The sequence below is a fragment of the Olea europaea genome, unplaced genomic scaffold, assembly GCF_002742605.1.
Source record: "Olea europaea var. sylvestris unplaced genomic scaffold, O_europaea_v1 scaffold511, whole genome shotgun sequence".
Taxonomy (NCBI): Eukaryota; Viridiplantae; Streptophyta; class Magnoliopsida; order Lamiales; family Oleaceae; genus Olea; species Olea europaea.
Window position 1 is genome coordinate 63434 of NW_019263428.1, and position 14094 is coordinate 77527.

The following is a 14094-nucleotide window of genomic DNA, read 5'->3' on the forward strand; positions in this document are numbered from 1 at the left end:
ATCACAATTCAACATGCTAGTTTGGGACGTGAATATTGATACCAATCAAAACACCAACACCACTAAACATCAAAACTCAAACAGACGGATGTGATATGCAATGCCTCTCCCCAATGACCCCTAGACATAGCAATGCAAGTAATGTCAAATAGTGAAAACATGTGCATGCAAAATGCAGTCGCTCTCCTATGTGTATGCTCTCATTTTCCATTTTCTCCCCCTCAGTATATACATTTTCTCTCCTCAATTTTGTCACAAATGCTGAAGGGTCTCATATGAAAATCAAGATGAGCAATAACACATCAAAGTGCAGTTGACAGCATGCAACATCAAAATTGACAATTAGTATACCTCCCCACATACTCAAGTCAGACTAGAATGGAGTAAAAAGTACAAATGACTCGTGTATAAAGTGTCACTAATCCAATGTAAGCAGGACTCCAAACCTTAATTTTGTGAGAAGTGATATGCCAATCACTGCCAATAAGTATATTCTTCTACTAATGAAAGTCAAACAATGTAACGTGTTGTAGGACCTATATTTATTATTTTTACTTATCTCCTCCTTACTATGAGCTTATATGTTTTTCAATTTTTTCAGCTCTCCATATTTTTCTCATTTTTTCAGCTCATTAGTTTTTCATCTTAAGTGCATGTTCTTCTCCATTAGACGAGACTAAGATGACCTCTATAGCGAGCTTTAAGCCGATTAACACAAGTCAGTTGACCATAGACACCAAATTTTAAGAGACTCCACAGGCTTAATTGCTCGAGTCAAATAGGCCTTGGAGAAGAACATTAAGATATGAGTTTTTATGTACTGGGGAAAATTTTTGGGTTAAGGTCTACAAAAATATGGTGAATTCATGTTCGCAGTCACCCCATCAACACATTGATATGATCTAGAGTGGGCCGCATAAAAATAAATTTGGAAGAAAATATTTCCTTTCGCGACAAGTTTTATTTCCATTCGAATTTTATCTTTTTTTGGTAACTTTCATGTTTTAGGAGATTTAATCATGTTTTAATTATTCTCTCGAATTTCTGATGTGAATCTGTGTAGGCAAACGCTACAGAATCCACAAACAATATTGAAATCTTCCCAAGAAAGCCAAAGTAAGGTTTTAGATTAAATTCAATCGATCTTGAACCAAGCAACCATAATCGTCGACGATGTGCAGACCTCTTGATTACACAAAACTATAGAATCTCACTCATATGATTTGAACGCCACAAGATTGAATCTTTATAAGTTCGATAAAATTGTCCCATCCAGAGCAACAATTTTGAAGGAAAGCTCCTAGAGAAAATTCTGTAATTTTTCGTAATAAAAGTCTTGAGTACAATGAAGAAATAAATCCTATTTATACTAAAACTAGGAAACTAATTAAAATTGGAAAAGACTCCTAAAATATGGAAAACACGAAATTAAGGCTCCTAGAATAAAGAAAATTACCAAAATTAAAGAATCCTAGCTACATTAAAATACTCGTGAAAAAGGAAGGAATCTTTTCCGAAATATCTCTATGCGTTAAATTAATGGAAATTTCTACCCCCTTAGATCACACTAGATCCTTTCTCTTCGAAAGGATTCGTCCTCGAATCCTGCTCCAAGTTGTAACCCTTGCTTCCAACCAATGCAAGTACATGAAATGGTCCATCGCCTCGTGGATGTAGTTAGGACCACTTTTGAACTCGAACTCGCCGCCTTCAGCTGTAAACCCAGTCACCTTCACCTAGATCAAATGTGCTCGCCTTGATTGCTTAATTCCGCAAGTTGGAATTGCTCCAATAACAATCACGTATGATGAATAACCATGTAGTCCACTTTCTTAACTTAGCCCAAGCACTTGAGATACTCCCAAAACAAATTCATGTGATGAGTCACTGTGCGTTTTCCTTGATCTACTCGGCCTAGGCAATTGTAATGAGGTCATCCCCAAAGAATCCATATTTCCAGCATATCGACCTTGCCATTGAATCCAAAGCATATAAACTACATGCTCATCAATTGCTTCCATTGCCTTTGAAACTCTATCACTCCTTCAGGGATTACAAACTCGACCTCTGGTATTAAAGACATTTCCATCCTAGGATGTTGTTGTTGAATGTCATCCACTATTTGATAATCAATGCCCGAGTTGTAAAGGATTCGAATCTGATTAATTTCTAGAGTCGAATCTTCGTTAACCTACAAAATAAAATTAGCAAAAATAGGGAGAGAATTGTTAATTATTGCCAGTGCCACTTCAACTCCACTCTCCTTTTCATTTAAGCCCACCTCCAACATTTTTTTCACCTCCGAAGACTCTTTTTCAATTTCATCCCGTAACTCCAATTCCAATTTAATCGCTTCGCCCTGTTCACCCTCAATATTCATTCTACTCTCCTGCGGCTTTTCTCCTTTTTCCTCACAACTAATCACCTCACTATTTTCTATCTTGCTTTCCCGTCCCTTTGGCTGATTAATTTGAGATTTAACCTTGTCAAAGCCCTGATATTTCTAATTTGAAATCTCGACTTGTCAACTCACTCGATGTACTACGCACATGCTTCGCACTAGGTGTTTTCTTCTTCCTTGGATACTCAATCCCATAAGACCTTCTAGGCACCTCCCTAAATTCCCGCTCATGTCGATAACTCCTATAATAATTTGGCGCATATCATCTCCTCATAATATCTATCAACTCGTCCCAAGTCTCAATACACCTCTCACCATTCCTTCGCCTAGATTTCATAAACTCATCCACCAAGTTATTGCATAATCTATGAATGAGCTCTCAACCAACTTCAATTCTTTCTCCTCGGAACAATCATGGCACTCAAACACTAATTGAACCATTTTTTCCTACGCCACCTATGCCTCGGGGTCTCTCCTACCCTTAAATTTTGGAATTATCGTTTTCATACCCCCATTAACACCATATCCATAATAATTCCTATCCCTTTCTCCAAATCTTTCCCATCATGCATCCTGCCTATCAATAACAATAATAATTAAAAAAAAAAATTTTAACTCGAATTTTTTTTTACTGTGAACAGATGAATAGTATTTTTTAAAATTTTTTTTCTCTTGGGATAAATAAATCAAAGACAAAGTTGATACAATAAACGAAAGTTGATTTGGATGCAAATTGAATCCAAAAACAACTTTTGAATTTTTTTTGGATTAAAGACTCAAAAATAACAACTGACTCGAAGAACGTGAAGAACAATAAAGAAAGACAGCTGGCTCAACAAAAGAAATTAAAAAGGGGTATAATCTTGGATTGGAGCCAAGCTCTGATACCAACTGATGCGAACCCACATAGGCAAACGCTACGGAACCCACAAACAAGATTGAAATCTTTTCAAGAAAGCCAAAGCATGATTTTGGATTAAATTCAATAGATCTGAAACCAAACAACCCGAATCGCCGACGATGTCACTACAAGAAATATATACTTTCCCTACAAAAATTCTTGAGACAAATTGAAATTTGTGGGCAGAATTCACTTTTCCCTACAAAAAGACAGTTCATATGGCTATGATTTGATTCAAAGTTTTTAATAGTGGAAGGACTTGTGTCCACAAAAAATTATATTTTTTCCCGACAATAAAATTTGAAGAGTAAGATATATCTTTATCCTACAAAAATATCAAACATATTTCTAGACTAATAATTAAAGAAAGAAATCTCAATTACTGTTTTTAATTTTAATCCCCACAAAATATATATTTGAAATTAAAAGATAAGTAAAATGAAAAAAAGGAATTATTATTATTATTTTTAAACAAAATCCAAAAATAAAAGCCCTCAACACCCACTTAATATACCCGTTTCTCTTTTACGTCCAAAGGTTTTCCCCAAAATTGTCATTTCCTCTAAAGTTTCCCCAAAAAATTTTCACCCAAAATTATTCATCCCCTCCCTTTGTTTCATCTAGTTAATTGGCCCAAACATAGTTCAAATTCTCCAGTTGATGTGAATTTTGACTTCATCTACAGATTTATGTGATATTCTTCAATCTGTATCCCAGGTACACTCTGCAGAACCCAGTAGAAGAATCCTTTTTACGGCATTCAAGTTGGAAAATGAAAACCATTCCCTTCCCTTGAAAAATCAAAACCCATTCTATTTGATTTCAGCCTCTAGCGATTCCGTTCAAATGCTGTTGTCGATTCCGTTCAGATGCTGTTGCTGGCGCTGCCTGCTACGATTCCGATTCTGCTGCTTACGATTCCATTGTTACTAGTTCGCCACCTCCAGTTGATTCCTCCACTAGTCTGCCATCGTTTCATTCGTCAAAGTTCAAACCTTAGCCCAAAGGTCAGTAAGACTCTTATTGCTTTGTTTTCTCTTGGATTAGAAAGATTTGCAAGACTTCTATTTTTTTTCACCTGGATTTACAAATTTAGCTTCTAAAAATCAAGTTCAATGGTAGGATCTTGCATTACTCAAGCAAAATTTAATGTATTTAAATTGAGAATCTATTTGCTTGTTATTTCTTCCTCTTCATAGATCTTTTTCATTTGAGAGATAATATGCAAGGGCCACGCGAATTTCAAAATATCTGTGGAGTTCATTCCCAATTGACACAATGAGACAATAGAAATTAAAAAAAGAGACGTGCAGATATTTCTTATTTATGCTGACCTTAGCTAATGTGTTATCTTTTATGTTACAGCACAATCTGAGCTGATTTCCTCTGCAAAAGAAGATAACCCACAGCTCACAGTGGAGGAGTTTTTGGCTATGCATTCGAACTTGGTTAATGCTCATCTAGTAGCCGATTCTTTTTGAAAATCTATCACATTTGATTCTGCAGTTAATGGAGAAGATCCATCAGAAGTTGCACTCAATTTCACGTCAGAGCACCGTAAAAAGGGAACTTCTTGGGTCAATGCTGCATTGGCTACCAATTTGTCATCCTTCACAGTATACAGCGAATAAGGATCCTCAAATTCAGTCGCAACATCAACTCTGGCTCCAAACTCGAAGACAAACCCTGTTCATCACCCCCTATTAGTCGTCAAAAACTCAATGAACGAAAGAGAAGATGATATACCAACTACTTGCAAAGCTTGGTTCCATGATATCTTATAAATCACAAGGCAAATGTCCAGCAGAAACATGTAGTTCACTAAACCAAAGAGCTCTTGAATTATAGTTGATGTACATATAAACCTACAGGGGCGTTGAGGCTAGAAACAATTGACGGAAGGCTTGCATATAGTGAAGTTGGAAGATTTGTTTTTCTCCACCTCGGTTTCTTTAATATTCTCTATGAAAATCAAAAATCGAAAACTCGGCTCCAAATATGTTTGAGCAACATGATTCTTCAATTGTGTGAACTTGGAAATCTGAATGTTCTACGTTGAACATTTTCAATTACTCTACTTGTTTCTTAGGTGAAGCTTCATTTCACAGAAGATGCACTGAGATTGATTGCTAGAAAAGTAGTAACCAAGAATACAGGAGCTGGGGATTTGCGATCCATGTTGGAAAATGTCTAGATGGATTCTATGTATGAGGTTTGTAATTCCTCTCTTGAATTTTATAAAAATCAAGGAATTTTGGATGATGTTATCTCTATGATATCATTAGCTAGTTGAACTTTGTTAAAGGTTGAGAACAAATCTTATGTCTGGAGCATTAATCACGCATATCTAAGAACTAGCATTGATCAACCCAATTTTAATTTAGCGTAGTGTAATCCCAAATTGTCTCTCTTATTTTATTTTCCTCCTTTCCCATCTCGATTTTTCTGCTTGATGGTAAATTATAAATCTATTTCTCACAGATTCCTGATGTTAGAACAAGAGATGATATAATTGATGCTGTTGTAGTAAATGAGGAATCCGTTGGATTTGAAAAACGTGGATGTGGGGCTAAAATCCTTTATGGTAAGGGGGCATTGGACCGCTATCTTTCAAAACACAAGTTAAAGGATTCAGAGGTATAGTAATCTTGCAAAAGACATCTCGATATTTTTCCTTTTTTTCTGTCAAATCAGCTTCTCCATTGGTGCATTTATGTTTATTTTGCATTACAGGCATCTGCAGATGGGTCTGAAAGAAAACCTGAAGTGGAACCTGAACTTGCTTCTATTGTTGCTTTGTGAACTTCCAATGAGGTCCGTGTATGGTCTCAATATGTACAGTATAAATCATAATGACTATATTTTTTAAATTTAGAGTCTAGTTGCAGATTTATTGTATTTAATGTTTCTATTCTAACATTTATCCATTGTCATCTGAAACAGATAATTATCTTGTCTTGATTTCACCAAATGACCTCACTCCAGCAAAAAATATTTATATTGAGAGATGCTAATGCCATAGTAGAGTATTTCCGCTAAAAAAAATCCAAAGTGGAGCCACTTACTAGTGAATCTTTAACCACTGCTGCATTTTCTAGTGTAGTTTCTTACTTCGTTTTGAATGTTAGTTGTTCTATGTTTTTAACGTCGTTTTCTACTTTCTCTTTTAAGAGTGCAAGGTTGATGGATGTGGAATGAGTCGAAACAGTACCCTAGTGTGAGTTGGTTGATGTTGACAAGGAAAGTTTGCCAGTGGTTGGCAGCAGCCACTAGTGGTGTAGCCGAGCAGGGTCGGTATTTATATCTTCAGTCTTTGGCTACTGGTAAAGTTACAAGCAGAAGCTCAGCTGGTGTGTATATCAAATCATTGGCTTATTTAAGGGATCAAGATGATGCTATTGAGGATGAAGAGAATAACTTTGGTGAGAATCAGCGTATATCTAATTCACGGGAATAAAGAGTCATGTTTATTATGTGCATAACAATAGATATAGAGCTTGTTTGCTCTACTCATTTTAACTTTAGATGTAATCATACTTGGTGAACGCCATTTACTCTTGTGTTGATAAAATATTTTGGATTCAATGTTGATTGACATTATGTTTTAATTGATTTATTATGATTTTTGTATCGCTATATTATTTTGAATGGGGTTAAAAAAAATTAGTATAATATAAATAAAAAATATAGAAATAGTTCAATTTCTCCCTATAATTTTTCTTTTTGTTAACCTATACAAATATTCTTTCCTTGCTAAAAATTATTTGCAGAAAAACAGGGTTTAGCCCACAAAATAATTTGTTCCATGTTGTCACAAACTTTTAATTGTAGAGAAAAATGTATATCTTCATCCACAAATAAATTTTTCACACAAAATATTATTTGTGGGGACAAACATGATTTAGCCTAAGACATAATTTGTAGGGACAAGTGAAATTGCTTCGTAGATAAAAGTAACTTTAGCAGAGAAAATACTTTGTCGGGAGAAAACTTACACAACGAATTGTATTCGTCTCCAAAGGATTCGTAGGGAAAAACTTTAGCCCACAAATTTCGAAAAATTTGTCGTCTTATACATATCCCCTTGATGTTTGCCCCACAAACGTGCCTACAAAACTTTTCGTTTGCAATTTTTTTTCCTACAAATAAGACATTTCCTTACAAATAATTTTTGTAGGGAAAACATAAAATTCTTGCAGTGTGTGCGGACCTCTTGATTACGCAAAATATGGAATCTCACCCGATTGATTTGAACGCCATAAGATTGAATCTTGATAAGTTTGATAAAATTGTCCCATCCAAAACAACAATTTTGAAGCAAAGCTTCCAGAGAAAATTCTCTAAATTTTCATAATAAAAGTCTTGAGTACAATGAAGAAATAAATCCTATTTATACTAAAACTAGGAAACTAATTAAAATTTGAAAAGACTCCTAAAATATGGAAAACACGAAATTAAGACTCCTAGAATAAAGAAAATTACCAAAAGTAAAGAATCCTAGCTAAATTAAAATACTCAAAAAGGAAAGAATCTTTCCCGAAATATCTCTATGCGTTAAATTAATGGAAATTTCTACCCCTCTTGGATCACATCAATTTCATTCATTTTAAAACTAGTTCTAGGTTTTCACTATAAATAAGATTTATGTTCTACATTGTATTACAAGACTTTTATCATGAAATATTGAATGAGAATTTTCTCTCTAGAAGCCATTGCTTAAACTATGTTTGTTCTTCAATGGGCAAATCGAACTTATCAAGAAAGTGATTTCTTGTGGTGTTCAAATATCAAGTTGAATAATTGAATTGTATAATCAAGAGGTCTTTCAAGCATCGTTCTTGCAAGGTTTTTTGGTTCATCTTTTATTGGTTCAAATCCACAATCCGAGTATAATTTCGAGGCCTCGTGATCACGAGGTCGTGGGTTTCATATACCTCCGGTTACTTGTTTCATCGATTAGAGATTAAATCTTAAACCTTAGTTGTATTTGGGCGCTCTTGGGATCCGATTCAATATCTTGGGGGTTCGATTGCAACCTTACTGATCGGGTTCGTATCATTTGGTGTCAGAGCTTTAGGCACCAAGATCAAGGTTATATCCCTTTTTTTAATTTTTGATGAGTCAGTTGTTATTGTTCTTTGAGCCAGTCAGTAGTTTAAAGTCTTTAATCCAAAAAAGTTATAAAAAAATTTCAAAATTTGTTTTTTTTATTCAATTTGCATCCAAATCAATTTCTGTTTGTTGCGTCAGAGTCATAGTTGAATTTTCTATCCAAAGAGTAAAAAAAAAAAAAAAAAAGAAAAATTTTTTTTCTACCGTTCATCCATACGGAATCCAAAAAAAAAAAAAAAAATTTGTAACACCCCGAAAATTTAAAAAAAAACATATATTTGTTTTATATGTTATATTTTTATATTCCAAAAATTTGAGAATTTCAATGAAATAGATTTTAAATTCATATTTTACTTTAGCCAAATAATTAAAATTTGGTAGAGTGAGTATAAGAATACTGATATTGGACTCATTTTGTAGCTCGCATTCAATAACGTATTTTCGACTCAAGAAAATGTAAGTTCTTTTAAAGTTAATTACAAGTTATTTCTGTTCAAAGATACGTTTGTAACAAGTATTACTTCATTATTTAATTAGGAAAAAGAAAGTAATATTTTATATATAATCAATGTTTGTCTTTTAAACTTTTTTTTAAAAGAGAGATTTGATTATCTTAACTATTATCTATCATTCCATTTTACTGTGCACGTAATCTGAATTGTTTACAAGGTGATATACATATATAAAGGTTGAACCCCAACCTTGAGGGCCCCGTCCTGCTCCGCCCCGCCCCTTCCCAAGAGCTTTGTGAGGGAGGTAAATCGCGGGATATGCCTCAACAGATTAGGGAACAAGAGTTGTCTGTACACTGCGTCTACAAGAAGTCCAATTTCATGTCTCAGGAATCGAACCCTAACACTGCGGCTGCCAGCAAGGGGTGGAATAATCTCATTCCTGTCCTTTGCACTACTAGGCTATGTCCCAAGAGGCGTTGTGATATACATATATATCTCTAAGCGAGAGAGAGAGAGTGGGAAGAGATTTAGTTGACTATGAGTTGATTGATGGATAGATAAAGTGGCTTTCCGTTATTTTTAGAAGAATATGTACTTTCTGGGAATAATAGTACAGAATGAATTGCACAGAATCCTTACAGAATTTCAAACTTCGGCGACGTGTCAGGCGCAAGGAAAGGGAATGACTGTTGGCTTGAAAAAAATATTATAATAAATTCATTAATTTACTTGTATTTTTGCCTTAGTTTTCGGCCTCATATAGGATATCAAATAAAGTCGAAATATTACATTCTTAGTATTATTTTGAAGTACTCATGGCCTACTATTTTATGTCATTAACGGTGCGCGAAACGGTCAATCGTAGCACATGTTACGGCGCGTCAAAGTAGGCCGTTCAAAACTAGTATTTCGAAAATTTCGATAACAAGCTAACTTTAAAAAATCTTCGACGATTGTACGCTAGTCGAATCCATAAATCTTCTATATCTTTTCGAAGCTCATTTCGAGAATTATATCGTAGACATATCGAATGATATTCATGAATATAAAAAATAGTTAAACGTGAGTCAAACGTGTGTGTCAAAAAGAGACGCATAACTTTTTTTTTTTTTAGAATCAATCATTTTATTAAAAATTCTTCTGTGGTTTGACGAAAAAAATTGACTTAAAAACTCCTAATAAAATTTTTATTATTTTATATGGATTATAAATTATTATACTATTTTTTCATCTTGATTTTTTTTATTCGAAAAATTTATATATATATGTAAACGATTATTTTTAATAATTAAGCTACACATACATAACATGCTTCCTAATAATTTATTTTTTTTATGTAAGTAAATTTTTAATAATTTCCTAAATGATCCAGAGATGACATTTTACATTAATGTAAAAAATTTGACATTAATGTTTAAAGAGATGTCATTTAAAAAATTTAAAAGTTTATTAGGAAAATTTTTAAGTGACATAAAAAATTTTATTAGATTATTTAAAATAATTAGAGTTAAAATAATTGATTTTTTGGTAGAAAAATTATTTTGGTGTACTAAAATTAATTTTTAAATAAGTCGAGTTAAAATAAGTTGAGAATTGAACGACCTATTTTGGTATAAAATAAATTAAAATAAAATGATTATTTTTAAAAAAAAAATAATTCGAGTTATACGTCTTTTTTTACACTCACGTTTGACGTTCGTTTAACTATTTTTGATACAATAATGCTAGACGTACAGAATGAATTGCACAGAATCCTTACAGAATTTCAAACTTCGGCGACGTGTCAGGCGCAAGGAAAGGGAATGACTGTTGGCTTGAAAAATATATTATAATAAATTCATTAAATTACTTGTATTTTTGCCTTAGTTTTCGGCCTCATACGGGGTATCAAATAAAGTCGAAATATTACATTCTTAGTATTATTTTGAAATACTCATGGCCTAATTATTTATGTCATTAACGGTGTGCGAAACGGTCAATCGTAGCACATGTTACGGCACGTCAAAGTAGGCCGTTCCAAATTAATATTTCGAGAATTTTGATAACAAGCTAACTTTAAAAAAATTTCGATGATTGTACGCTAATCGAATCCATAAATCTTCTATATCTTCTCAAAACTCATTTCGAGAACTATATCATAGACATATCAAATGATCTAAATGAATATCAAAAATAGTTAAACGAACATCAAACGTGAGTGTAAAAAAAGACGTATAACTCGAATTATTTTTTTTAAAAAAATAACCATTTTATATTAATTTATTTTATACCAAAATAGGTCGTTCAATTCTCGACTTATTTTAACTCGACTCATTTAAAAATTAATTTTAGTACACCAAAATAATTTTTCTACCAAAAAATCAATTTTTTTAACTCCAATTATTTTAAATAATCTAATAAAATTTTTTATGTCACTTAAAAAGTTTCCTAATAAACTTTTAAATTTTTTAAATGACATCTCTTTAAACATTAATGTTTTACATTAATGTAAAATGTCGTCTCTGGATCATTTAGGAAATTATTGAAAATTTACTTACATAAAAAAAATAAATTATTAGGAAGCATGTTATGTATGTGTAGCTTAATTATTAAAAATAATCGTTTACATATATATATAAGTTTTTCGAATAAAAAAAATCAAGATGAAAATAATAAAAATTTTATTAGGAGTTTTTATGTCAATTTTTTTCGTCAAACCACATAAAAATTTTTAATAAAATGATTGATTCTAAAAAAAAAAAAAAAAAAAAGTTAAATTCCTTTTTTTAACCAACAAATTTTCGAAATACTAGTTTTGAACAGCCTACTTTGACGCGCCGTAACATGTGCTACGATTGGCCGTTTCGCGCACCGTTAATGATATAAAATAGTAGGCCATGAGTACTTCAAAATAATACTAAGAATGTAATATTTCGACTTTATTCGATATCCCGTATGAGGCCGAAAACTAAAGCAAAAATACAAGTAATTTAATGAATTTATTATAATATTTTTTTCAAGCCAACAGTCATTCCCTGTCCTTGCGCCTGACACGTCGCCGAAGTTCGAAATTCTGTAAGGATTCTGTGCAATTCATTTTTGATATTGCTATCTCTTGCATTGTAGCAAATCAAATTAGTCCATACAATCAAAATTTAGCCAACATAATATTTCGTAGTCTACAAGAAAAAATTAAAAAGTATTTTCTACATGAAAAATGTAACTTCATAAGCAACAAGAACTGAAATTTTGTTAGTGAGCGGTGGAGATGGGAAAAGATTAAACAAATGATTTACTTGATTATGATTCGTCATCTAGATTATTAACTTTTTCTTTGGTAGCACGAGCTAGAGAAGGCACCGAGAAAATTGATCACGATGTGAAGAGAAGAGCTGAAATGCTTCATCACATTGCCATTGTAAGTATTCTTCTTCCAAGAACCGTTAATAAAACCTTGAAAAATCATATGGAAATGGACTTGTCATGATGATGTACTAATTAATCTTGTTTCTTCTCTACAATTGTCTATGCTGAGTAGATCAAGGAAAATGCACAATGACTGATCACATGAATTTGTTTGGAGAGTATCTCAAGTGTTTGGGCCAAGTCAAGCAAGAAAAATGCATGCTTATTCATCAAATGGAGTTGCTATTGAAGCATTTCAAACTTGCAAAATTAAGTAGTCAAGGTGAGCACACTTTGATTCAGGTGAAGGTGATCGGTTTATATACGCAAGAGGTGGGTTCGAATTCAAAAGCGGTCCAAATTGCATCCAAGGGGAGATGGAACATTCCATGTGCTTAAATTGATTGAAAGTAAAGGCTACAACTTGGAGCAGGATTCAAGGGCGAATCCTTTCGAAGAGAGAGGGTCTGATATGATCTAGAGTGGGTTGCATAAAAATAAATTTGGAAGAAAATCTTTCCTTTCGCGAGAAGTTTTATTTCCATTATAATTTTATCTTTTTTGGTAACTTTCATGTTTTAGGAGATTTAATCACGTTTTTAATTATTCTCTAGAATTTCATTCCTTTTAAAACTAGTTCTAGGTTTTCACTATAAATAGGATTTATTTTCTACATTGTATTACAAGATTTTTATCATGGAATATTGAATGAGAATTTTCTCTCTAGAAGCCATTGCTTCAACTATCTTTGTTCTTCAATGGGCAAATCGAACTTATCAAAAAATTGATTTCTTGTGGCACTCAAGCATTGAATTGTATAATCAAGAGATCTTTCAAGCATCGTTCTTGCTAGGTCTTTTGGTTCATCTTTTATTGGTTTAAATCCACAATCAATTTCGAGGCTTTGTGATCAAGAGGTCTTGGTTTCATATACTTCCGGTTGCTTGGTTCATCGATTAGAGATTAAATCCTAAACCTTGGTTGTATTTGGGTGTTCTTGGGATCAGATTCAATATCCTGTGGGTTCGGTTGCAACCTTGCTGATTGGGTTCGCATCACACATGACAGTCATCCCAAATCTCACACACGAGGTAGAGTCCCACTAACAAATTCATAGTGTGTGCAGTGCAGATGGCATATGAAGACACTTATATAGATTAATCCAAATAGACCTAACCAAGTAATAGAAATTATTCTACAGCTTATCAATTTTAGCTCCTACATGATCACAACGTGCAAGTTCAAAGTCATGTGTCATGCTGTAGCAATTTTTACAACTAACTATTTTTGTGTTTTTCAAATTTGTTTTTGTGTTTTTCATTTTTCCTAAATGAATGCTCCACATACAAAATAAAATAAAATTAAGTACTCAAAGATAAAATTAAATATGCATGTGCCAAAATACACAAAAGAAAATGCACATGCACGAATTAAACAACAAAACAAAAATAAACACTAAACAAGTGATGCATGCAACAATCATATGTCAATTAAAAATCAGGCATGTATCAGAAAGACCTAATCAACTAGGAATATAAGTGCTCTTTCCTGTAAGAGCACCGTGATCTACTACCAAATTCTAGAGATCGCTCTTCTTTACCTAAACCTGTGTAGAACGGGGATTGTTTCCAGACAATTGTGTCACCAATTTAGCCAAACGATTCACTTGATCTGCAAGGAATTCAATCTGACTAACAAATACCTGATTTTTGTTCTTTTTGAAGCTCAAGTCTTTCCTATTGTTTAGGTACTGATGACATCTAGGGCGGATGTGACCTAACTCACAACAGTAAAATCATGTAAGAACAAACCTAGGACCTGTGATATGCTTACGCTGATTT

At 33.0% G+C, this 14094-nt stretch overlaps 1 protein-coding gene across 5 annotated transcripts; it reads left to right on the plus strand.

Annotated features, from left to right (window-relative positions):
- Nucleotides 1–3826: 3826 nt before the first annotated feature.
- LOC111388625 (CLP protease regulatory subunit CLPX1, mitochondrial-like) lies at nt 3827–6910 on the plus strand. 5 transcript variants are annotated; one of them, XR_002701613.1, is made up of 5 exons: nt 3827–4019; nt 4129–4309; nt 4668–5514; nt 5784–5939; nt 6036–6910. XR_002701613.1 is itself a non-coding variant. In XM_023013379.1 (5 exons), the coding sequence occupies exons 2-4, from the start codon at nt 5497–5499 to the stop codon at nt 6102–6104; spliced, it is 243 nt and encodes an 80-aa protein (XP_022869147.1). In that variant the 5' UTR covers nt 3827–4309; nt 4668–5496; the 3' UTR covers nt 6105–6116; nt 6246–6910. The 5 variants fall into 5 exon arrangements, 4 of the variants coding, with proteins under 4 accessions (XP_022869147.1, XP_022869148.1, XP_022869149.1 ...); XM_023013379.1 differs by having other exon boundaries at nt 3827–4309; nt 6036–6116; nt 6246–6910; XM_023013380.1 differs by having other exon boundaries at nt 3827–4309; nt 6036–6116; nt 6474–6910.
- The last annotated feature ends 7184 nt before the right edge of the window (nt 6911–14094 follow it).